Genomic DNA, 27,867 nt, shown 5'->3' with positions numbered 1-27,867 from the left:
CTGATCATTTATGTATACATTTGTCTATATCTATCTCGATTCGTTTTGGCTGTTACAAACAACCGTTATGTGAACAAAATTAATATACCCTTGTGCACAAGTGCGCTCGGGTATAAAAATTATGTGATACATTTGATCAAATTTTTGTTTTTTTACGATACATTTTTTCATGACGGCGCGGCAACACTGATCAGAAAGAACAGAGTTAACGGAATGATTAAATCAGAGCGGCAAAGGAGAATATAAAACGAAACTGTCTAAATCTGCATTTGTTTTAAATTAATTGAAAATTAACTACCTTTTACATATGTTATTTTATGAGACACATTTTTTTTTTCCGTCAGGGTAGTAACTCTGGGTAAAATACCTTCAGCGCTTTTGCTGATTATGCCATATCGAGCCCTAACCGCCAAAATAACGTAAGCGACGTATGTTAAAAAAAATATTTTATATAGCGCTGCGTCAGTGACATTAAAATAATTTTCGACGAAATCAGTACCCAGTAATTGCATGGAATCATCAAATGCTATTGCTATTGTGGAGCGATTCGTCCGTTCTAGACAAACGGCATTTAATAAAAAATTCCTATCACTTGCCAAAAAAATATGTAAATGCATAGAAATTACATATTTTAAATGATAATATAAAGCTTTGTGAGGAAAACTAAACATATAAATATTTATATGGTTTGTGGGGAATTTGCTGGGAATTTGAAAATTTGTGTGGGGATTTGTGGGTAATTTGGATTTTTTTTCTGGGTAAATAAACGAATTGAAAACGGCAACGCTGCAATAACGTTTTGAAAGTGTAACTTTGTTTGACTGCCGTTTAACGGTCTTTTTTATTTTACAAAAACAAAGTAAAGTTTTTGTTATTTTGCAGTATTCCCTATCGAATGGCAACAAAAAATGTTGGAAATTTGCATTTACGAAATTGGCCTTTCGCGCAGCCAAATTAATCATCTATATATATAATCTATATATGAGCCATTCTTTTTTAAGTCGGACGGATTTCGTAAAAAAATTATGCCATGTCTCCGATTCGCTTCAAATTTTTTTTGTGGGTTCTATACATGAAATAAGCTAAACGTGTTCGAGGAATTCATTTATTTATTTTTTCTTCGGAGATATGATCTGTCAAAGCTTGAATTTTTTCGTGATTCCGACTAATCATGTACTTCTTCAAATCGTTATATCTCGGGTTCTGCTCATCGTAAAGACTTCATATTAACATCGTTTTAATGCTATAGAAACGGGCTTAACATTTCTATATAACTATAAGATGGTCAAGATTGTCCTAAAGCTAACTTAGCTATTAGTCCAGTCGAATTGTCGTGAAAACTGGCCTCAGTTTGCAATACCATGCACGAATTTAGTTATGAATGGAATTGAATAGGGGGTTATAAAAATAAGTTAAATCTAAATTTGCAGTGCTGTGCGTTTTTCTTCACATTTTTGCAAATATCTCGGCTGTTATTTGTCGCACGCATAAGAGCAACATAACATTCTGTTCGTAACAAAATTCGTATACGAACAATTTTTCTGTTAAACAAATAGATAAAAAACTATTAAGCAGCAAAGTGAATAATTTTTTTTTCTGATTCTTATTGCACATATTGTGAAATAAGAGAATATTATATATTACACTGTTTTGTACTTCAAATGAAAACTTCTACTTCATTAAATCATAGTAAAAATGTAACATACCATTGAACTCAATTAATATACATTTTGCAGAAGACAATTCCTCTCTTTTCTTAAATGTGCGCGTGAAAGTACCGAGATATTCACCAAAATCTAAAACAATAATTTAAGGCACTAACAAATAAATGAATGTGCGACTGTCTGTGACCAAAAATCAAAATTTGGTTAGTTCTAAAAGTACAATCGAGTCGTACATTGACCCCCTTCTGGAATCTTGGTGATAGAGCAAAAATGTCTACAGGCTCGACTTGTACGTGTTCCAGCGTGGATTGCCAGATGTTGCCTTATTGGATCATCGATATTTATACATCAGATTAAAGGTACGTTTTTTATAAAGAATTAAACAAGGATTACAATGGAATAATTATAAATCCCTAATTTACTAGTTTTCACTACGCAAATCAACTTCAAAAAGTTCAACTGTTAATAGCTAAGTTAGCTTTAGGACAATATTGACCATCTTGTATATACATTTGACTACATGACTACATGATTAGTCCAAATCACGAAAAAATGCAAATTTTGACAGATCATATCTCCCAATGTATTTCATGTATAGAACCCATAAACAAAATTTGAAGCCAATCGAAAGTGTGACACCAAATTTGGTGTCCGATATGAAAAAGAATGTCTCAATATAATACGCGATGAGAATTTTTGTCCAGGTCATGAGATCTGAGATCTGCACCGTTCGTTCGATGTTCAAAAATGTGGTCAAATTGAAGGGCCTGGGCTGCAGATGTGCAGTGAGGTTTTACTTTTTCTAAAAGAGTTGCGACCTGTTAAATAATTACACCCACGTTATTTAATAATAAATGCGCTCAGATCCGCACCATTCGGTCGATTTTCAAAAGTGAGGTGTCAAATTATGGGTATTAAGGTGCGGATGTTCAATAAGGTTTTACTTTTTCAACCGAAATGGGTTTAAAAAGGCTTTATATCTTATTTACGTATACATAGGAAAGTTGCCACATGTTTAAAAAATGTAATTCATTTTTAATTAAAGGAATTTGGTATATATAATATACCGTATATTTGGTGAATAAGGTATCACTATATGGGTGTCAGACAAAAGAGGTTTAGGAATGTAGTCGTTTGGAAATATTTTGAAGAGGGTTACCACATATTTAAGAAGTCGAATTAAATTATGTTATACCCCAGTTATATGAAAGTTTTAAGAAATATTTACTTTGACCAAGAATATTTCTGATGTGTTTGAGGGTGCCCCAGTTTAAAGTGTTACACTAAAATTATTTAATAAACTAAATGAATTACTAAACGATGGTTATAAATGGAAATGGGTTTAGAATCCTTTATTTCAGAACTATATTTAGAAGGGTTGCCACGCGATTAAAAAATAAATTCCAACTTAATTCATCAGTTACTTGAAATATTTATAACATTGCCATAACAAAATCAGTTAAAAAATCAAATTCAACTTAATTCATCAGTTAGTTGAAATATGTTTAACAATGCCAGACAATAAAAAGATTTTCGTTTGAAAATACTTTTAAAGAGGTTGCCACCTGTTTGAAAAGTCGAATGTGTTTTACTTATACACAAGCTACATAAATGAAATATCGAAATATAAATGTCAAACGAAAGAGTTTAAAGAAAACTTAAGGCTGATCATATTTTTTATTAGGGTTACCATCTATTTTTTTGAAGGTCATCACATCTGCAACGTTATTTCGAATTTCAAAAATGAGAAGTCAAATTAATGAGCTCGGATTCTACATAGAATTGCAAAAACATTTTATTTTTTGAAGTCAGAACTTTTTAGCGGTACAGGGAGATTTGAAATTTGATGAAATGAAAACCGACACCATGCGATCACGGTTGCCAACCGTCCCGTTTGCGGCGGGACTGGCCTAGANAAAAAAAAAAAAAATTAGAAATCTCGTTTAAAAAAGCAAAAGCAAAATTTTTAATTGTGTCCGGGCTTAAAGGAGTGAAGTACAAAGTATGTTCGATAATCTTTTTTTTTTGTTTGGAAGAAACTATGTACCTGCAAAGAAATCCCAAAAGGCAACACCATTTTTATTAGCCTCAAACTAGCACTTTGTTATACTGAAATGCCAACTTGTATGCAAATTTATTGAATTTTCCTGAGTTTTGCACCAAGTTAAGAGAATTTTTATGTTTTTGTTGTAGTATAAACAATATTTTTATAAACAATTCGAGGAAAATTTTAAGTAAAAAATCTTGCATACGTTGTGAAAAATTCCCTGTGCCAGTAATATACTGCGGCACTGTACATAAATACATATATAAAAATGTGTAATTGAATGTGATTTTTATTTAAATTTTTGTATATGTTTTAAGTTAGTTAGAGTAATATCTCTACCGTGCCACAAAAACAAAAAAAAAATCGAAACACATGAATATACACAGAAACTCTGTGCCAAATATAGTAAAACTGCGTTTTTAGTTTTTCTCTCTGACGTCAGGATTTTTTTAAAAGGACTTTGTAATTTCAAAGATATGTTTAATTCAAAAATTATTTAAAAAATTCATTCCAATGTGGAAATATAGTATGGGCACCAAATGAAAGAGAAAATTCTGTAGAATTAAAAAACTAAATAAAATTGTTTGGTTCATAAGGACGAATAGGTATTGAAAATGTCCTTTTAATTAGTTTTATTGCTTTTTTAAGCGATTACAGAATTTTCTTTTTAATTTGATAGTCATACTGTTTTCGTACATTGCATTGAATTTTTTTTTATTATTTTTTGAAGTAATTATATTTTTAAAATTTCAAAGTCCTTAAAACAAATCCTGACGTACACAGTTTCGTGAGTATATTATATATACAGCATTAAAATTGATGTCGTTTGTTACATATTGTGTATGTCAGGGCCGGCGAACCTTTATACATACACGTGCCATTATATCCAAAGAAATATTCAATGTAGCCATGATGTGCCAAAAAGAAGTCTTGACTTATCACCGTTCTTGGAGACATTGGTTGACATTTAAGTCGTGAAAAAATGAAAAAAAAAACGAATTAAACGTCCCTTAAATGTCTCTGTGTACCTTGTGTGCAAACACCAGCTTATACAGACATCTAGCGGGTCTGGAATAAATTCCAAGTTTATAAAATTTTAGTATTAGCAAATTTAAACAAGTTCAGTTTATCAAGGGAAGTCACATCAGGATACATAGTCAGCCCTATCGCAAATTCCATGTAAATAAGTGGCTCCCATAATTTAACGTGCAAAACAAAAAATAATTGGGAAAAATTGTTTTTGTTTTGCTTTATAATTTTCGGGAATATATGTTCATGTGAAATTCGTGATACTTGAGTGTTTCCGATAACTCCTTGAATTCAGAAAACCTCTATGAAAATTCGCCGATGAGAGAATTTGTTACCAAAGAAAACTCTTCAGGGACTCTTAATCTGTCTTTCATCTAACTTCAAATCTGATTTTAAATTTGTTAAGTTTGCAAATATTTGCAATTTTTGGAAAAAATGGGGGATATTTATAGTCAAAATAAAGAGGAAACTAAACTTAGTTGCAGCTTTTTGATATAATTATCAATATAATATCTGCCAAAAAACAGCTGGCGCATATCCGTAAAAACCACCAATTTTGCAAGGCACGTATAAGCCTCAAACCTTCGAAGTTTATTATTTTTGAGAACTACGCCCATTATATCACCAAGGGAGGCGAAGCCATGCTTTGCGCACAAGGCGTATTGATGAATGATGCAATAGAACTCAGGAATCGAATTTCTTATGTGGATTTTGTTGGTGCCTTAGGTTCGCCAGCCCTAGTGTATGTAATTTTACCTACCCTCTTTCCTAACATTGGGTTTGTTTTTTACATTTTCGAGCTAGTATTGTGCAAATGAGCGTAAGTACGAAATTTATGGCACGTACACTCTCTGAAACCAGGATCAATTCTGATATTTCTAGTCTCTAGGGCTAGATGAGGTACTGTGATGAGCTGAGGGCACAATGGACCTACTGGTCGCAGTGCTTTATTCAACTAAGTATCTTTCTAAGTACGAAATGCTCTCACAAAAGTAAATAAATTGCCCAAAACCACGGGAACGCTTTTCAGTCATTGTTACGTACTATCTTTATTCAATCAAATATGGGGCATTCCAACGTGACGGGTGGGACATTATGATCCGTTTTTGCTCAAATTAAAGTGATTTCTCTTTAACCTTAATTTAACAGGTTTCAAACTGTTAGGTCCAATCCCGTATTCCTCAGACTAACACTAGTAAATAGCGGCAAATCAGCTGCACTTGATAGCAGTAGGTTGTATAAGGAAAATGAATTAGCAACACGAGTCAACGGGGTGTGCATAGCTCAGTGGTTAACGCTTCTGACTTTGCACATCGATGACGCGGGTCCGATCTCTGCTGAAGTCTAAAAAAAAAAAACAAGTAAGAAAGTCTAAGTTCGGGCGGAGCCGAACATTAAATACCCGGCGCAAGTATTAAATATATGATTCTCACCTTCCCAAAAGCTACCGCTTCATGGTAAGCCGGGGTGTATCAATTTTGAGTAAATTAGCGTCCTTAAATTTCGAAATATCAATTTCGAATATTCAAGCATTTCTGAAATTTGCCGTTTTATGAAAAGCGGCCTAAATTTTAGTCCGATTTTAATAATTTTCACCGTTTTGCTTTAATGTGGCAAGCACAATAACCATATCGAGCTTGGTACAAATTGATAGACCGGTTACCGAGATACATATATGTGATCATAAGTGGGCGGTGCCCCGCCCATTTTCCAAAATTTTATCATAAACGTATTTCTTGGTAAAAAATTGTTGCAAGCATCAATTCGCTTTAATATTTACTGATTTATCGAAGATTTCGTATTTCTCCAAATTACCGTTATATGGGATGTGGGCGTGGTTATTGTCCGATTTTGCCCATTTTCAATACCATCCGTCCTATGCCTGAAAGAAGTGCACGTACAAAGTTTTGTTAAGATATCTCAATTTTTATTCGAGTTATCGTGTCACAGACGGACCGACGGACGGACAGACAGTCACCGCTTAATCGATATCTCTTTTCATTTTGATTTTATGTATACATTTGTCTATATCTATCTCGTTTCATTTCTGTTACAAACAACCATTATGTGAACAAAGGTATAATACCCTTGTGCACAAGTGCGCTCGGGTATAATAAGTCTGACGAGGAGATGTGATGATCTCCGAAATAGCTGCTATAACTTCTACCGCTTAGACTTTGTTGTTGTTGTTCCATTTTTCCTGATAAAATAATCGTGGTACAAAGCTCAATAACAATATTAAAATTAAATGCTAATAAGCCACAATAACATTGACAAATACATAGTTTAGGAAGAGCCTGCCTGAAACTATACAATAAAGCAAAATGCATGTATAGAATTGACAACAACAACCACGATGTCAAGTTTAAATAGCGGCAAATCAGCTGCACTTGATAGCAGTAGTAGGGATGGGTAGTGGGGGGTTGAAATTCGATTTTTTCCGAATTTCGAACATTGCCCAACCATTCGATTATTCGATTCGAAATTTGGTAGTGCAAATTCGATTTTATTCGAACTTTTTCGAATTTAAAAAAAACAAGTAAGAAAGTCTAAGTTCGGGCGGAGCCGAACATTAAATACCCGGCGCAAGTATTAAACGTATGTTTTTCACCTTTCCGAAAGATTCCGCTACATGGTAAGCCGGGGTGTATCAGTTTTGATTAAATTAGCGTCCTTAAATTTAGAAATATTGAAGTTTCATGCATTTCTGAAATTTACTGTTATATGAAAAGCGTCCGTAATTTTAGTCCGATTTCAATAATTTTCAACGTTTTGCTTTAGTGTGGCAACCACAATAACCACACCGAGTTTGGTACAAATTGGTAGAACGGTTACGGTTACCGGTTTTCCATAATTCTATCATAAACGTATTTCTGTTCTGTTCTGTGTTGCAAGCATCAATTTTGAATAAATTAGCTTTAATATTTACTGATTTATCGAAGATTTCGTATTTCTCTAAATTACCGTTATATGGGATGTGGGCGTGTTTATTGTCCGATTTTAAGAATTTTCGGCCGTTTGGTATGCTGTACCAAGGCAACTGTGCCGAGGTTGGAAAGAATTGGTGCAGTGGTTACCAAGATATACACATGTAACCATAACTGGCCGTGGCTACACCCATTTTCCAAAAATTTATAATATTCTTATTTTTTCGTCTAAAAGATATTGTAAATATCAATTTTGAGTGAATAAGCTTAAGTAGTTACTAAAATATTGCAGTTTTTGTACTTCAGAAAATTACCGAAGAAAGTGCACCTACTAAGTTTCGTTAAGATATCTCAATTTTTACTCGAGTTATCGTTTGCACAGACGGACATAGGACGGACGGACAGACAGTCACCGCTTAATCGATTTCTCTTTTCATTCTGATCATTTATGTATACATTTGTCTATATCTATCTCGATTCGTTTTGCCTGTTACAAACAACCGTTAAGTGAACAAAGTTATAAGTTGTGCACGAGTGCGCTCGGGTATAAAAATAAAATTTACTGAAAATTTAAAAGTTTGTTTGTAAGAATGATAACACAAATCGAAAAAGAGATTCAGCTGAACTTATATTAATGTGATTAACTATCCATATCGCTTTTCTTAGCTTTACAACCAAAAATAAATACAAATAAGTGTTGTTTTTTTTTCAAATAAATATCTCCAAAATAATGTCAAAAAAATCCAAAAATTTTGCAAATGCAGCATTTTGAAACAAGTTTTTTTGGGACGTATAACTTGATTTTAATTTTTCCTAATAAACGATCGTAGTACAAAGCTCAATAGCACTATTGAAAAAAAGTGATTTTATTTATTTTTCTTGCTTTACAAAGACAAAAGAAATTTCCACATAATTCGTGTTCCACATTCATGCTTATACAGCGAATAAAAATGTCGTACATTTAATGCCAACGTATGATTTTGCTTTTCAAAGCGAGATCTTAAGTGAACAAGGAACAAAATAGGTAATAGGGCATGAAGAGTTCCATCGGGCAACATTTTTGGTTTGTCCATAGCTAAACGGCTGGGATTTTTGACTTACGCCAAAAGTTTCACTTCACATTTGACATCAGTGATAAAAACGGAATGTCAATAGTCTGACTCCAAAATTTGACGACAGTCTTTGACATGCACTGTGATATCTATATTTAATCAGGTTTTATGATGTATTTGACCCCAAGTGAACAGCTGTTAGTTAAGGCAGTTTTTGATGCCAGTAATTTTCACATAATGAAAAGCAAGTGTTAGACAGAGTTTTAAGATCATAAAGTATCTGAAATCTTATTTATTTTTTATGAATTTATTTGTATAGCAAGGATGTGTAACTATTTAAATCAATAAATACATTTCACTCTGAGTTAATACTTAAACATTTATGGCGACGTGCATTAATGGCAATGGAATTAATGTCACTGATATTAACACACAATTGAAAAGTGAATTAATATCAATCGCATTAATACACAGGCCATATTTTCGATGAAATAAACAAACTTTTATTTTGTAAGCAACTGAAGAACCTGTAGATTTTAGATTCTTAAGTTACGGCCTTACGGAAATTGGGAGCGGTGAGAGAATCCGGCTAGCCAGATTTTCGTTTTTGTATTTCTCAAAAATTAATGAATGCAAACATACTTCTTGCATGCATTTTTTTGATGTGGTATTTAAGCGTCAAACTGTCAAACAGCAGAAATAGACAACACAAAAACAAAATATTTCCGCTTCTGTTGAGTAATCATTGATGATTTCCTACAGTAAGTTAAATTAAGTTAAGTCTAGACTAACTGAGCTTTAAGTAATAAAATACAAAACTTAATTATATAATTTACACATAAAATTTTGATTGGTTTCCCAATTTTAAACCATATCTAAATATTTCGTGCATAGCGGGTTTCTCGAATGTTGTTAATAGAATTTCAACAGGGCGTTTTCTAAAAAAGTATGGGATTTTCGGATCTTTGAAGTTGGCAACACTGATATGCACATATATCAGCAAAAATTTGAATGTTTACATTTTTTCCTCTTCTTCTGACAGTTTGACAGTTCTTGCCAACTCGCCCGGAAAAATAGTCCGGCCGACTTCGGGCTAGTGAGAAGCATATATTACTCGCTCAGAGTGGCTCTCAACAGCCCGAAAACCAACCAAAGAAAAACAAATTGGCCACTTTCGGGCACCTGCCCGCATTTTCCCGCTTTTTATAATCGAAACTGTATGGTGGAAAGTATGTTCTAATATCTATTTGATACACAAAAAATGATCACGGCTGTACTTTTTGATGATATATTACATACATAAGTGCCATTTAGTTAAACAATATAAGAATATAGTAGTATGTACCACAAAAACGTATATTTTCTATAAAAAATCATAACTAAAATCATAAATCTTCGCTATTAGAGATTTGGGTTGATTGTAGTTTAAAGTGTCTCTTTCCCGGTAAAAAAGTTTGAGAGAAAAAAAAATACACTTTTGAGAAATTAAATAAAAAAAAAAATTTGCACTTTTTGTTTGTTGTTAAATAAAAAATTTTAAATAAAGAAAATCAATAATTATATCATTCTATCTTGAAGTGACAAGAATTACTGACATTTGAGTAAAAACATTGTTGGAATCTATTAAATTTTGACAAAGTTATGGGCATTTAAAAAAAAATTCTCACTGTCAATTCGAATAATCGATTTTTGCCTGAAAAACAAAATCGCGTTTAATTCGGCCGAAAAATTTTTCCGAGCCAAAAGAAAAAATACGTATCTCATTATTTGGACCAACAAATAATGTATTTGAGTTTGGTCGAAATTAAAAATCACGCTCGTACCTGACCGGTTGTCTGGAAATGGAAAGCATCCAAAGAGAAAGTACACCTCATGGACTTTAAAACAGTGCTGAGTTATCGCAAAAATAGAATTACATTTGGTGAGAAGTTGTCAGCTTTCACATAAATGCTTATTGGATGTTCCATCCGTCACAGCCATTTTTTTTTGCCTTACTTTGAGAATACGAAAGCTTCCCATCGTTTAAATAAGGTAATTTTATTAAAAGTATAATAAATATTCATGAGAAACAAGTAGACCTCATTTTACTCACGAAATTTGCATATTAAATAGAGACTCGTCCCACCCGTCAGAAAATATTGTCCCACCCACCACAAGCTAACGATTTTTTTTTCATTTTCAAATATGATAATGCCCTTAAAGCATAAAATGGGCCTTAACATTCTTTTAGCTATGTACGAGAAAGCTTTGAACGAAATATTTATAGTTTGTCTAAAATTGGGAAAGGAATCCATCCACTCAGAGANCCCGCCACTTTTGGGAAATGTGAACTTTCTGTGTAAATTATATATTTAAGTTTTATACTTTATTAGTTTCGTAGTAATCTGATATCTGACTTCAAGTGTTAAGATTTTGAGACTTATCCAATAAATGGTTATAGAGAAATGTCTTAAAGTTTGAGCAAAAACGAGTTAAATGTCCCACCCGCCACATTACAATGCCCCGTTTTCATAAATTGGTCCTGTTTAATATTACAGCGAAGAAATTTCCGTACATACTAGTAATGTAAATATAAAACTATTGTACACATGTGTCTCTAATTTTAGCTACCACTGTGTGGTATTTACATATGTACTTTAGTGTACTTGAACTATTCTATATGTTTGCATATGCACCTAGAGTTATTTACACTTTTCTCTTTCTATGCACTTCTTAAACCTGTTTTGCATTAACTGATCAATTCCAGTATTGTATTATATCTATGTAAAGTTGCTTGTATGTCAATATGTATAAAGCAATTAATGTTACAGTTACCCTTTTGGGTACACAGCCTCTGGTAAGCTGCTTATAAGTTAGTTGCAGAAAATCACAAGCCGGGAAAGAGGCTCAACTTTAACTCGCGTTGTAAAATATTCATTACGTTTAATTGTAAAAATAAATAATTTAGAATAAAATCAAAATGAATTAAAAACTACAAAACTCGATTTAAATAAAATCAATTTGCAACGCAACATTTGGTGCCTCCTGTGAGGTTCTTTCCTGGAGATAGACTTCACATCGAATGTCAACTACCACATCAGCGGTCTTTGCATCATGACTTCTGAACTGCAACAATTAATTGTGGAGCAAAGGGCTATGCTCACAAATATCGAGAAAGTTCTGCGAAACACAAAGAAGGATAGTGCTTCAAGGAAAACGGAGGTGTATATACGTACGCGATTAGAATCAGTCGCTCAATTACACCTTGAATTTCGGCAGAATCATCGCACTCTAATGCGTGCCAGTGACACTGATGAAGTTAACGAAGGTTACGTAACTCCTGAAATTGGCGAAAAATTTGAGGAAGTATACATCGATTTGGTATCACTATTGCGGAGTGACTTGCCCACACCATCTACGACACCACCGGCAATACAAGAAGATAGTCGCAGTGTCAACTCTCTATTCGAACGTAGCACGAATGAGCTAAAGTTGCCTACAGTTAAATTGTCAGTCTTCAGTGGTAAGTTCACTGACTGGCCAGCATTCAAAGAAGTATTCGAGGAACATATTCACAAATACGCCCGCTTTAGTAATCTTTATCGCTTCTATTACCTAAAGGATTCCTTGAGCGAGGAAGCAGCTCGAGATATCCAACACCTATCCATTACAGAAGCAAATTATCCCGTAGCCTGGCAGATGCTTATCAACATATACGATAACAAACGAGTGTTATTCGTACACTACATGGACATGTTTGAACAACAACCTTCCGTGGCCCATGACGACCCTGCGGCATTAAAGCAATTCATACAAACTTGTCGGTCATGCGTAAACTCAATTGATCATCTTGGAGTAGATCTCAAACAGAATCAAATCTTGGTATATCTAATGGCTCGCAAGCTTTCGAATAATGCAAGGTTAGAATGGGAAAAGTCCTTGTCTATCACACAAAATATTCCAACTTTTGAGCAGTTCTGTGCATACTTGGATGCACAATATCGCACAATGATCACGGCATCTACTAACGCGGCATCAGCATCGCATCAACGGATTACTTCGACCCGGGACTCTTCTACAAGATCAAAGAGGGAAGTGAAAACTTCCTTTAGTACCGGTGCTAAGCATATGTGCGTTATCTGCAAAACTGGAAACCATCCCATACGTGAATGCTCGACATTTCTCAACATGCAAATGGCCGATCGCAAGTCGGCGATAGGGAAACATAAACTTTGTTTTAATTGCTTAGGATACAACCATATAGTCTCAAGGTGTCCAAGTCGACACCTATGCAATCATTGTGGAGGGCACCATCATACTCTCATACATGTGGACCGACCTGCGACAGCCGCTAACAGTACACCAGTACAGCGCGACAGCAACACTCCACAAATCACCAACACTTCGGCTGATGTTACCGAGAAATCCACATTGACTTCGTATGCATCAAATTGTGAAGTCTTACTCCCTACAGCTGTCGTAAGCGTGCAAGCAAAAGATGGAGCGGTATTAGATTTCCGTGTGTTTCTAGATCAAGGGTCGCAAGTATCGTTCATAACAGAGAGGGCATCTCAAATGCTGCGGCTGCGTCGAAAGGAGGTGCATGTTCGCATCAACGGTCTGGCAAACATGAAAATCACCGAAGCTTCGTCTTCTGTGAACTTTAAATTTCATTCTAAATACAATATCCAAAATTCCTTTGAGGTCAACGCATACGTATTGCCACATGTTGGATCCAGAATGCCGGAACGTCGTTTATTAACCGATCAATGGGAGCATCTTAAGGGTTTACAACTGGCAGATCCCACGTACTACATTCCTCAATCTGTCGATCTATTGCTCGGTAGTGACATCTATGATGAACTGATGTTGGATGACATTCGTCGTGGTCCAAAGGGTGCTCCTTTGGCTCAAAGTACCGCCTTGGGATTCATTATTTCAGGAAAGGTCGGTGAGGGTGACCAGTCAAAGTTAACTCAGAATATTTCAGTTGCTTCTGATGAAACATTCGAGGAGTTGGAATCATTATTACACAAATTTTGGGAGCTGGAAGACATAACCACCTCAAAACCTGTCCTTTCAGATTCTGAGAAATGGTGCGAGGAATTCTTCAAATCTTCACATCGTCGTTTGGATACTGGTAAATATCTGGTAAGATTACCGTTATTGTCTCATTTAGATCCCAAATTAGTCGTTGGATCTTCATACGAGCCAGCCCTCAAAAGACTAAACCAACTACAAAGGCGGTTATCCGCAAATCCTAATCTTAAATCTGTGTACAGTTTAACGATTCGTGAATACCTAGAGTTGGGTCAGATGAAAAAACTAACCAACATTGATTGTGCGCAATCGCATGCTACAAATAGGGGTGTACCGTATTGTTATCTTTCACATCATCCGGTAATGAAAGAATCCTCAACCACCACGAAGGTACGTGTGGTCTTCGACGGATCCATGCAAACTAGCAATGGAAAATCTTTAAATGAAATACTGGCTGTGGGTCCCAAATTACATACAGATTTGACGGCAATACTAATCAATTGGCGGTTTCTTAAATACGTATTTTTAACTGATGTGGAAAAAATGTATAGGTGCATTGATGTCGCTCCAGGAGATGCACATTTTCAACGCATATTGTGGTATAATGATCTTACTGGTCAATTGGAGCATTATATGTGCACGACGGTCATGTTCGGAACAAGATCGGCGCCTTTTACAGCAATTCGAACAATGCAGCAATTAGCATCTGATGAGGCAGCAACTTATCCACTAGCTGTAAAGGTTATTAAACAGCAAATGTATGTCGATGACATATTGTCCGGAGCAGAGTCGAAGGAAACGGCAGTGGAGATTCAAAATCAGGTAATCGGAATGTTAAATAGCGGTACGTTCCAATTACGCAAATGGGCCAGCAACTGTCCCGAGTTACTGGAAAATATACCTATGGAGCATCGCGAATTGAAACAGTTGTCACAATTAACCTCCGATGAAACCATTAAAGCCTTGGGAATATATTGGAATCCTGTCGAGGATGAGTTTCGATTTAAAATAAATTTCAAGGCGCCTACAGGTGATCCAACAAAGAGGAAGGTGTTATCGACCATTGCGCGACTTTTCGACCCAATGGGCTGGTTAGCTCCAGTGCTCATATCAGCAAAGATTTTCATGCAGCGTTTATGGCGAGCACATATAGGCTGGGACCAAACTTTACCCAGTAATCTAGCGCGTATTTGGACTGAGTTTGTGGATAATCTTGAACGGATATCAGATATACGAATTTCTCGTTTCATTATGTGCAACGCTGGTGCTAATACACAGTTACACATATTTTGCGATGCATCGTCATCGGCTTATGGAGCAGCTGCGTATCTTCGTACTCAGCGAGACGAAACAAATTATCAAGTTCAGCTACTTTTAGCCAGATGCAAGGTTTTACCTATGAAACCACAACTAACAATTCCAAGAGCGGAATTATGTGCTGCTGTGTTAGCCGTGAAAATATTCAGGTATTTTGAACAAAACTGTAACGCAAATATATATTTACAGAAAACAATATTTTGGACCGACTCCACAATTGTGCTCAGTTGGATTAGAGGCGGGCCGAGCAAGTGGAAGATGTTTGTCAGTAACAGAGTCGATAAAATACTTCAAGTGTCAAAAGCAAGTCAGTGGCGTCATGTGTCTTCAGAATATAATCCTGCTGATCATCCCAGTCGGGGACTCAAGCCAAACAACTTACTCGCAAATACTCTATGGTGGCAGGGGCCACAGTGGCTGAGCGAAATTGAAGAAAAGTGGCCTGAATGCAGTGAAGACGACAGCACCGTACCATCGGAAATCACCGATGAAGTGAAATCCATTCGATGTCAAGCTACTGCTGTTGTCCAAACAGAAGAATTGGCGATTGTAAAACGATTCTCCTCTTATACTCGAATGATACGCGTATTATCTTACTGCAGGCGATTTGTGCGAAATTGTAGTGTAACTGCTTTGATGCGTGTCTACACCCCTCTTTCCGTCATTGACCTACAAAAAAGTTTGGTGTGCATCCTTCGCATAGTGCAAAGAGAAAGCTTTGCATCCGAATTTAAGGCATTGTCTTCAGGCAAACCAATACCGAAGGATAGCATTTTACTTTCGTTGAATCCCTGTTTCGACGAACAGGAACGAGTCATCCGACTTGGCGGTCGGCTTAGCCATGCTCTGCTTTCACCCAATGAACGTCATCCGTACCTCCTACCATCCAAGGGTAACTTTACCGAATTGGTAGTAAACTACAGCCATCTCATGACATTGCACGGAGGTGTTTCCCTCACTTTATGTCACATTCGTAAAAGGTTCTGGATAGTGAAAGGGCGACAGGCAGCCTGAGCGGTCATTCACCGCTGCATGAAGTGCTACAGGGTGCAACCTAGGGCCTTGGAACAGAAGATGGCCGATCTACCTGCCGTACGAGTAAGGCCAGCAAAACCATTCACATCGGTCGGAGTCGACTATGCCGGTCCAATAAGTATATCACCATCTAAAGGACGCGGTCGGACTGCGTTGAAGGGCTATGTCGCAGTATTCATTTGTTTAGTAACCAAGGCGATACATTTAGAGCCAGTCGGCGACCTGTCATCCGATGCTTTTATCGGTGCTTTTCACCGCTTCATAGGAAGACGAGGTCTCTGTCATGACATATATAGTGACTGCGGCACTAATTTCGTTGGTGCAAATGCCAAGATACAGTGTGACAAACGGACATATAAAAAGTACATTGAAACGGAAATCGCACCGATGTTGACACAACATGCAACAACTTGGCATTTTATCCCTCCGTCAGCTCCCCATTTTGGTGGCCTGTGGGAGGCTGGCGTTAAGTCAATGAAATTTCACTTAAAGAGAACTATTGGCGATCGGGTGTTAACGTTTGAAGAAATCGCTACGGTGCTGGCGCAAATAGAATCCTGCCTCAATTCCCGGCCGCTGTGCCCTATGTCTGATGATCCAGACGACCTATTAGTGCTAACTCCAGGACATTTTTTGACAGGGGACTCGCTCTTAGCACGACCGGTGCCTGACATACCGCAAATCAATTTGGTAGACCGGTGGCGTAGCTGTCAATATATCGTTCAACAATTTTGGCGTAAGTGGAGTAGTGAGTATCTTTCTCGGTTGCAGCAAAGACCAAAGTGGTTGTCCGCCACGCCTAATGTGAAAACTAACGATATAGTTATCATCAAAGATGAACGCTTCCCTCCAAATCAGTGGCCACTTGGACGAATTATTGAACTGCATCCTGGAAAAGATGGACTAATTCGGGTCGTCACATTAAAAACTCGAAACGGTGTAATAAAACGACCTATCGTCAAACTATGTCCACTACCATCTCGAGGAAAAGCTGATGATTATATATCCAATACAGATTCTTCAATGCAATAACTCGAGATCATTTTAATGAGGTCCGTTGCCCTCATCGAGGGGGGAGAATGTTTAATATTACAGCGAAGAAATTTCCGTACATACTAGTAATGTAAATATAAAACTATTGTACACATGTGTCTCTAATTTTAGCTACCACTGTGTGGTATTTACATATGTACTTTAGTGTACTTGAACTATTCTATATGTTTGCATATGCACCTAGAGTTATTTACACTTTTCTCTTTCTATGCACTTCTTAAACCTGTTTTGCATTAACTGATCAATTCCAGTATTGTATTATATCTATGTAAAGTTGCTTGTATGTCAATATGTATAAAGCAATTAATGTTACAGTTACCCTTTTGGGTACACAGCCTCTGGTAAGCTGCTTATAAGTTAGTTGCAGAAAATCACAAGCCGGGAAAGAGGCTCAACTTTAACTCGCGTTGTAAAATATTCATTACGTTTAATTGTAAAAATAAATAATTTAGAATAAAATCAAAATGAATTAAAAACTACAAAACTCGATTTAAATAAAATCAATTTGCAACGCAACAGGTCCCGTCTAAAGCTATTGATTTCGCAGCTGAATTACACCAATTCACTGATCTAGTACCTAGCAAATTTGGCACGTGTTGAAAGGAAACAGGAATCAATTAGAAAATGGAATGCATTTTTGCACACAATTGTCTAATTTACGATATTACACAAAATCAACAGAAAATTAAGGATGGCAAAATCATCCACATTGTAATGTGAGCAACATTGAAAAATGAGGTAGATTTTAAGTTTACGGTGGTAGATGTGGTAGAAACGCAATTTAGCAAAAAAGTGGTAGATCTATGCCGCTCAGTGCGTGGCCACTTAAATAGTATTTGATATGTTGTAATTTTAAGCCGCTCTGTTACGTGTGAGTTAGGGTGACGTCGTAGTCTTACATTGTATAACGCAACTTGTTTTTTAATTTATTCTGAAACGGTGAGAACCTCGAGATCCCGGTGTAGTTGAGTATTTGCGACATAATACGATGAGTTCACAACCATCCTCAGAGTTTTTGATTGGAATCTTTGGAGTAATTCCAATTTAGAGCTTGAAGCTGTTTCCCACAGTTTTATACCGTAAGTCCAAATCGGTTTTATGGTTGTTGAGTAGAGTAGTAGTTGGTTTCCTAGTAATAATTGCGAGTGTCGATCTGTGAGCCAACATAAGTTTCTGAGTTTTAGTCCGAGTGCTTTACGTTTTGTGAAAATGTGCGTTTTCCATGTTTTCCAGTATTCGATCGAGATGCATTCCAAGGTATTTCGTTTCCGTGTTTTGGTGAAAATATACTTCAGTAAGTCTTGTTTTTCCCAAAAATCCTTAGAAAACCGTAGTAGAAAGCGTAGGAAATTTCTTAAGATCAGCGTACTGCCTTAAGGAAATTTGATACAAGAAAATTTCATTGCCATTTATTGTACGCCATTTTATATGGAGTTTTTGATTTTCTTGAAGTTCATACTGGCATTTATTAAAAATGTACGTAAAATTATCTTTCCAGCAACCTTTGGAGTGCAAACGGGTACAGTAAATGTGCTGGGTATGCAGTTACACTTGCACGGCTATACTCAATTCAGACTCTTGCGTCCTCGTTGGCGCACTCTCTGCAACGTGAACCACCCATGTGCGAGATGTGGTAGCACATCCGAGTGGAGCCTTGGGTCATGGCAGAAAAGAGAGGGAGCTTCGGTGGGGTCACTCCGACTTATTCGGTTTAAGGCTCACAGAAGTCTGCAGCATCTGTTGACCATTAGGTGCGGCTGCAAGCGGACGTCTGTATTGGAGAAAGCGGCTCGCTATATAAACGTGTAGTCGGTTGCGAAACCACCCCCGTCTCAGCAATGTAGAGCTGGGATACTATCAATAGTACCGCCTCTCGATAGTTTTCGAAGCGATAGTTGAAAACATCGATAGTATCAATAGTACAATCGTCGTGAACCACATTATATAACAGTGTTCAATTGAAACCCTAACTTTTTGAAAATCGATAAAAATTAATAAATTACTTTGTAAATTACACTTATTTTTTTTATTTGAATGAATGAAAAGGACATTTTTAATATATGGAATAAACTTATTAATTTATCAGTACATCTTAATTAGATATCGATGACTGAGTGGAAGATCGACCTATCTCGGCAGCCAGTTCGAAAACGCTCTATCTCAAAAAACTTTTCAAGAACGCCCTATTTCAGAATTCGTTTCAAAAACGCCCTATCTCAGCTGCCGATTCAAAAACGCCCTATATCAGCATATTTTCAATACATTTTGAAGTGAGATAGGGCGTTTTTGAACCGAATTTTGAGATAGGGTGTTTCTCAATTAAATTCTGAAATAGGGCGTTCTTGAAAGGTTTTTTGAGATAGAGCGTTTTCGAACTGGCTGCCGAGATAGGTCGATCTTCCACTCAGCTATCGATATGTTTACTTATGTACATTAGGGTGGTCCAAAATAAGCAAAGTCCGAATTTGAATGCTCTCACCCCCTAGGATTATTCTATATCGAAAAATATATACCCCTATTTTTTATTTTGAAATCAAGAATGTTTAGAGGTCGGTCAAAGCGCTAAAAGTTTTCCATGTATTTTATATGGGGAAAAACCACTTTTCGTAGAAATGGAATGGAATTCTTGAAAATCAATTTTTTTCGATCAGAAAACTGTGGTTCTCTTCAGGAGACTCCCAATAACAATACCCAATTGTTTATTTACCCATTTTTTAATACCAAAGATTTTTAAATTTTTCCCCCATTGGATTTTCTGACATTTTCTAGGGGTTTTGGCGGACCTATAAAATATAGTTACTATAAAAAAATGGTTAAATAAATAATTGGGTAACATTATTGGGAATCTTCTGAAGAGGAACAGAGTTTGCCGATCGAAAAATATTGATTTTCACAATATACCATTCTATACCATACATGGAAAACTTTGAGCGCTTTGGGCGACCTTTGATTTCAAAATAAAAAATATGGGTATATTTTTTCGGTATAGAACAATCCTAGGGGGCAGAGCATAAAGATTCCCACTTTACTTTTTCACGTTGTACCAATTTGTACCAAACTCGGTGTGGTTATTGCGCTTGCCACATAAAAGCAAAACCTTGAAAATTATTGAAATCGGACTAAAATTACGGCCGCTTTTCATATAACGGTAAATTTCAGAAATGCTTTAAACTTCAACATTTCTAAATTTAAGCACGCTAATTTACTCAAAATTGATACTTAAAACAATCCCTTGAAACATTTTTTGGAATTTTGGAAAATGGGCCCACATATGACTATATAGGTTTATCTCATTATGTCTAACTGAACGTTCTATCGAAGATGTTTAAAATAGGGGTTTAAACCACCCCGGCTTACCATGTAGCGATAGCTTTCGGAAAGGTGGAAAACATATATTTAATACTTGCGCCGGGTATTTAATACATATTTGGCTCCGCCTGAACTTAGGCTTTCTTACTTGTTTGTCTATTTAATGTTTATCAATTTTTTATAAATGTTGTATAAAACATTAAAAATACAACAAAGTTTCATCAAAATTTCCAGATTTATAATTCAAATTTCTATAAACAAATTTTGTTTGGAGTTCTGTAGCATAAAAATTTTAATAGATATGTTTCGGTGCAAGTTTGCATTCACTAAAAACCCGAATGATTCTTAGTATTTCTTTTAGTGACGGTGTTGTGAATTTCGTTCCATATAAGAAAAATAAATTTACCTAAATAAATTGTGATTTCCTGTAATGTATGAATATTTAAAATTTAACTTTTACTTGAAAATGCCGCAACGTAAAAATATTTTCAGTGAAGACGAACAACAAAGCCTTGGATGAGACCCATACCTCCTCCCTCCTTTTTGATGACTACCACGGCAAACATTTAAAGGACTACGATTTGGGGGCATGAACTTGGAATGTCCCCAACCTTAATGGGGAAGGTGCCTCTGCTCGGCTGGTTTATGTCCTCATAAAGACAAAGGCTGACATCACCGCCATCCGGAAATGCGTTGGGCGGGGAAAGGCAAGAAAGGCGACGTCTAATAAAGCTGCCATGTAAAGGAGCGCAAATTCTGTGTTGGTTTTGTGGTGGGAGAGACACTCCGTCGCCAAGTACTGTCGTTCACCCCGGAGGACGAGCGTCTAGCCACAATCCGCATCAAAGCTGGACATACGAGCGCTGGCCCTGCAATGATATCAAAAACGTGCTTGGCGACTTCAATAACAAGGTGCACAAAGAAGGCATGTTTCGAAAAATTCAGCCTCCACGACGAAACGTCCGATAACGGACTGAGGCTGAACGACTTCGCCGGGGCCTGAAACATCGTATTATACAGTACTATTTTCCAGCATAAAAAGATCCATCAAGCTACATGGCTGTCTCCAGATTGAAAAACGAGAAGCGAAATCGAACATGTTGCGATAGACGGAAGGCACGCTTCCAGTGTTTTAGACGTACGTACACTCCGAGGGCCAAACATCGACTCGGACCACTATCTTATTGCAGCGAAGATACGCACCCGCCAATGTGCAGAAAAAAATTTGTGTACAACAATGAAAGGAAAGCTTAACATCGAAAAGCTGCTATCACAACAGACGGCCAATTTATTCGCCACTCGACTCCCACACCTCGACAAAAATCGACATACGCGAGCAGTGGAACCTTATTTTCCGATCATTAACTACTGCCGCCAAATAGGTAGTCGGATTTCACCAAGCCCGAAAGAACAACTGGTACGATGAGGAATGTCGAAAAGCTGCAGAGAAAAAGATGCCGCCTTCAGGGACACGCTGCGATCGGGCGCAACGCGAGCCATGTGGGACCGTTATAGGGAACTGAAGAAGGAAGCAAGACGTATTTGCAGCAATAAGAAGACTGGCCGAAATACGTGAGTGCGAAGATCTTGAGATGCTTCTTCTTCTTCTTCTTTTTTGGCGCTGTAACCGCCTAAACGATTTTGGCCAAGTTCAGCAAAGCACGACAGTCGTTTCTCCTTTGTGCCAACTGACGCCAATTGGAAACGCCAAGTGAAGCCAAGTCCTTCTCCACCTGATCTTCCCATCGCAGTAGGGACCTCCCTCTTCCTCTGCTACCACTAGCGGGTTCCGAGTTGAATACTTTCAGAGCTGGAGCGTCGGTGTCCATTCGAACGACATGGCCAAGCCAGCGGAGACGCTGTATTTTAATTCGCTGCACTAAGTTCATGTCGTTGTAAAGCTCATACAGCTCATCGTTCCATCGTCTGCGGTACTCGCCGTCGCCAACGCGTAAAGGCCCGTAAATCTTCCGCAAAATCTTTCTCTCAAACACTCCAAGAGACGCCTCATCGGATGTTGTCATTGTCCATGCTTCTGCGCCATATACCAGCACGGGCATGATGAGTGAGTTATAGAGCGTGGTTTTCGTACGTCGAGAGAGGACTTTACTCCTGAATTGCCTACTCAGTCCAAAGCAGCACTTGTTGGCAAGAGTGATTCTGCGTTGGAGCTTGAGATGCTGGCCGACAGGAAAAATAGCCGAAAATTTTATCAGTGGGTTAGGCAACTTACGGAAGGTTTCAAGACCAAGGCGAACTCCTTTCTATAAAAAGGCACCCAATAAAACTTTCCCATCTTAAAATTAAATATACGAAAATTCAAGAAATTGGTTCAATTTCGGCACTTTTCGGTCCACCCCGGAACCCTTAAGAGTCCCCTGAAGGCTTTTAAAATATATTAATATTTATTTCTGGACCCAACCTCATATTTTTCCATGCGAAAATATTTAGTTTCCGAAAATCGGTTCACTAAGGCCACTCTAGTGTACACCTGCCGTGCTTTCATAAAGTTCCGTACCCTGTTAAAAAAATACGATTCTTCAGGTATGACTGCAGAAATACATAGTAGTTGATAGGGAGTGTGGTTTTATTTTATAGAGTAAGCCTAGGTACCAAACTCGATCAAACGCTTGTGAGATATTTAGAAAGGCAGCTGTGCAGTATTGGTTTTTCTCAAATGCTGAGTATATTTTCCGAGCAAGTCTGTGTAATTGTTTGATAGTGCTGTGGCTTTTTCTAAATCCAAATTGATGGCGGGGTATGAGATTTCGTTCTTCTATAACACTGTGCGACAAAATCAAACTTGTTGGCTCGGTATTGAGTAAAACCAAATGCAAGTGATAGTTTTAGATGTTTTACAAAATACTCATATAAGGGTTTTTTGATACGAGGACCTGTTCTTGAAGTTCGTTTATTATAAGGTTTGCGCTAGATGCCGCTGTAGCCCTGTCTAAATGAATTTTTATGATTTTTTTTTTCAAACAAATACTCAAATTAGAGGTTTTCATTAAAAAACTCAGTCGTAATGTAACGTAATTTCAAACACCGCAATTAATATTTTAAACATAAATTAATTGGTACATTATATTTTGTTTTATTCTTTTACCTACTTTTTCATCAAACTTTCCTTCTTCTGTTCTTTTTATTTTGATTTTCAAAATCATCGTATGAATCATGTTACATGGTTATTGCTAGCATTTACGCCACCAGCTGTAGACATTATCCACTAACAAATATCCAATACTTTCTTCCACAATTAACCATATTTTATTAAAATATCAAACAAAGTGGTAAATTGCTATTATCGAAAACACAAAAATGAAAGAATTCCTGAAAATAGTTGTTCCAGCGCATGGTACAATAAAACAGGTAGAAGCCAATTTGACGTCAAACCTACAAAAGTCAAAGTTTTCGGGAGAGTAAAAATAAAAATGAGCGTGTGTAAGGAAAAATAAAAAAATACATTTCACTGGTTGACGTTTTTAAGTATATTTGAAGTTTATTCTTATTTATTTATTTTCTTTAGTTAAAATTTGATAAAACGTGTATGTTGTTTTCTGTTTTTGTTTTATGAGTTGCAGTGTTGTTGGAGGGACTTTTCGGCATAAGGGTCATAGGAACAGCACTTGGCTTCAAACGTGCCTTTCCTGTACCTCCCGGTGTATTTGTGGAATCTACTTCTTTAAAATGTTTAACGCACTGCAAGGCATTTCACTGCAGCTCTGCCCACAGCTGCAACGTTCCTTACGCGAAGGACATTGAGGCACGTTAAAAAATTAGTGGTATCTGCCTTATATTTAACACCACATAAAAAACAGCGCTTCAGGTGTTGCATTTTTAACACATACACTAAGTATAAACCGCACAACACCACAAAAATTCAAATGCAAATTAAAATTTGTTATTAACGAACATTAAAAAAAAAAAAACAACGATATGACATTCAAAGCGTAACGAAATATAGGAAATAAAATAAAATCAAGTTGAAGTTTAAAAGTTTGGTTCTCATGAGAGCAACGTCATTTTGGCTTCTACCTGTATTTATGTGCCTTGGTTCCAGCGATTTTCAGAGTAAAACCTTTAGAACTGTCAAATAACAAAATTACACTCTCAAGCGAGAGTTAGAAATAATTATGACGAAGATTTTGATAATCGAAATAAAAAGCAAAGAAGAAGGAAAGTGTGAAAAATAGTAGATACAACCACAAAACAAAATACAGTAAATTAATTCATTCCTGTTAAAAATATTGATTGCGGCGTTTAAAATTGGTATTTGTAATACGAATAATGAAAATTTCACATTGCGACTTAATGTTTTTAACCTCTAACTGAAATAATAAAATTCAATAAAATTGGCCTACAGCGCGCAATTCGCTAATGCGCGAAATTCGCGTCCCTATTGGCGCTTACGCATATGTTAGTTTTAGCCGAGCATCTCCTCCGATTTGTTGCGTCCGCCTTGATGTTGTGACACAAAGAGGAGGGACCTACAGTTTTCGGCGATTCCGAACGGCGATTGTATTTTTATGAGAAGCTGTTTTTTCATGGCAGAAATACACTCGGAGGTTTGCCATTCCCTGTCGAGGGGCGACCGCTATTAGAAAATAAACCAATTTTTTATTGGTTTTTTATGTTTTGATGTTGGGTTGAATCGGGCTTGCGGATTGGTAGCGCACACTGCTAACCACTATACCACAGCGGCCGCCAGTTATTTTCCATACCTTTGTTATTAATTCATGTCTCAAACTCCAAAACTTTCTATGTATTCGGATAGTGCAAAAGTGACTCCAATATCAAAGCCTGGAAAATCCCCAAACGAAAAGTCCTAATATACAAGTTGATAATATGCTGCCTGATGAATTTGGAAGTTTGGATTTAGGAAACTTCACGGTACCACACACAAACCAAAGAGAATTTTTAACCACGCTAATTCAAGTTTTAATAACAAAAAGTCAACGCTCTATTTCTTTTCGTCGTTGAAAAAGTCTTTGACACTATTGGGCACGATGGAGTTTTATTAAAGCTCGTACCCAACTTACTTATAAAGATTGTTCAAAGTTTTTTAAAATTGCGGTTATTTTTGTGTCCATATAAATGATACAATTTCTTGTTATCTGTCAATATCAGAATATTGTTTAATAAATTAATTAATGAGAGCTATTAAGTTTTCACATATTTTTTTACTTATCCTACATACGATCTGTCTATCAGTATTAAAACAAGGGGATTCACTAATACCTGCGGATTTACTAATATGATCTCCCACTGTGGGACTGGTTTGTCTCCAGTCACCGAGCATCAAATTAAAATTGCATAACCTTGCGACAATCTAACACCACGCGCTTATAACACCGCCCATTTGGGCGATCAAGAATTACGATCGAATTGCAAAAAAAAAAAACACAAAAGGACAGTCCATCGGTGCAAATCTATATTGTCTTTAAAACTAGTTTACTGATAGTAAATGCATAGTTAGGTATGTATGTATATATGTTTGCGGTGTACTTACCTTCACTAACACTAATCACACTGTGCGGAGGAAAGGTCGGCTGATTGTCGTTCACATCCACTATGTGTACACGTATCAGCGCCGTTCCCGTCATTTGTGGCACTCCCTCATCAGTTGCGATCACCTTTAGCTTATACATGTCACGGATCTCGCGATCCAACACAATGTTCGTCTTCACTATGCCGCTGAATGCGGGCTCTATGATGAATGCATTATCGTGATTGCCATCGACAATATGATAGAGAATGCGTGCATTCGCGCCCTCATCCGCATCGAATGCCTGCACCTGCACCACGAATGTGCCCTTATTGTTGCCCTCCCATACCGTTGTAGAGTATTGTGATTGCGTGAAGTGTGGACTATTGTCATTATCATCTTCCAACTCGATGATCAACTCTGCATAGCCGTAGAGCACGGGTGTGGCACTGGTGCGCGCGACGAGAACCAAACGCAATTCATGCGGATGAGTGGCGGAGGAAGAAAATTGTTTATTTTCTTTGGCGGCAGACGTCTGTAATTCGCGCTGGTTACGAGGTGATCGCTGATTATCAGACAGTTCCTCTACGGAACTGGTTACACCGGTGGCACCCAACTCTTCTTCACCTTCATATAACATGGCACGCCCACGATATGTATAGCTGCCACTTACTCTCGTAGCTTCCAATGCGATACCTATATAGCGTTCATAGTCCAAGTGGGCTGCATTACCGACTTTTATCTCACCAGTGGTAGAGTTTATTGTGAACACACCATCCTCATTCCCAGTGCCAATGGAATAGTGGATCTGCTGCCGTCGGCCATCGGTCCGCACTGCTGAAACCTGCAGCACACTCATGCCCACTGCCATATTTTCACGCAACTTTAGTCGATAAGTGTCGTTTTGGAAACGTAGCACCGGTGTGCCGACTGCCTTTTCACCTACGCGCAATTCTATGAGGCCGAGGGTAACGCGCGGCGGATTGCCTTTGTCCCGTGCCACCACCTCAATGTGCAGCAGCCGACCTGATTCACTAGCCAGGCTCTGTGTAGCGCTCACCACGCCAGTGTTGGGGTTAATTCGGAATTTATTGCGTGTCGCTGCGTCAGCATTGTTGCCCAGTGAATAAAGAACTTCAGCGTTCATGCCGGTATCGACGTCGGTAGCACCGACTTGTAGGAGCATTTGGCCAGGCTGAACGAGTGCAGGTACTTGTGCTCTGAAAGGGTAACGCTCGAAGATGGGCCGGTTGTCATTCACGTCATCGACGACTATTTGCACGGGCACACTTGCAGAACGTGTACTGTAACGACCTCCATCAGTTGCGACCACCATGAAATTGTATACATACTGACGCTCTCGGTCCAAGGGCCTGCAAGAGAAATTATAGTAATAAGTCAGTAAGAGTAAATAAAGCGAGGATAATTAAAGTCGGGGTCGGGCGGTAGGTGAAATAACACAAACGGCAATAACGCAAAATTTGTTTTATTTCACTTTTAACAGGTCTATTCTGCACGTTACCGAAAATTTTTTAACCGGAAAATTTTATTACCAAAAAATGTTACCAGCTCCTGTCACCGCGATTCTAGGTACGTTGGTAATGCAGTTAAAACATTCAGCAATTCAGCTATGAAGAATTGTGCAAATTTTGGTATTGCATATTTCACGGGGCAATACTTTGTTACCAGGTTATGAGATGGTAACAAAGTTTACCGGTTACAAGAGTACACAGAATGCGAAAAGGGTGTAAAAATTTACAGGAACTTTATTTACCGGTTACAAACTTTTTATTACCAGCGCAGAATAGACCTGTAAATGGGAAATAATACCAAAATCTGAGTTTTGCTTTATTTCCAACAAAGGATGGAATTTTTTGTATGAATTTTATCTGCATGCTCTTTAATATGTTAAAAACATTGCTGGAAAACC

General features: G+C 37.3%; 1 protein-coding gene across 1 annotated transcript in view; it reads right to left on the bottom strand.

Annotated features, from left to right (window-relative positions):
* ds (dachsous cadherin-related 1) overlaps window positions 1–27,867 on the bottom strand; it is a 389,037-nt gene that overhangs the window by 41,248 nt on the left and 319,922 nt on the right. Inside the window, exon 6 of the mRNA XM_017630280.1 lies at window positions 25,962–27,310. Within this exon, the coding sequence (XP_017485769.1) occupies window positions 25,962–27,310 (1,349 nt within the window). The remainder of the gene's footprint in view (window positions 1–25,961; window positions 27,311–27,867) is intronic.

Source organism: Rhagoletis zephyria, unplaced genomic scaffold (genome assembly GCF_001687245.7).
Source record: "Rhagoletis zephyria isolate East Lansing unplaced genomic scaffold, Rhagoletis_zephyria_1.1 Rzeph_scaffold_00087, whole genome shotgun sequence".
Classification (NCBI taxonomy): Eukaryota; Metazoa; Arthropoda; class Insecta; order Diptera; family Tephritidae; genus Rhagoletis; species Rhagoletis zephyria.
Note: the sequence above shows the minus strand (reverse complement) of the source record. Positions and strands in the feature narration are given on the sequence as shown.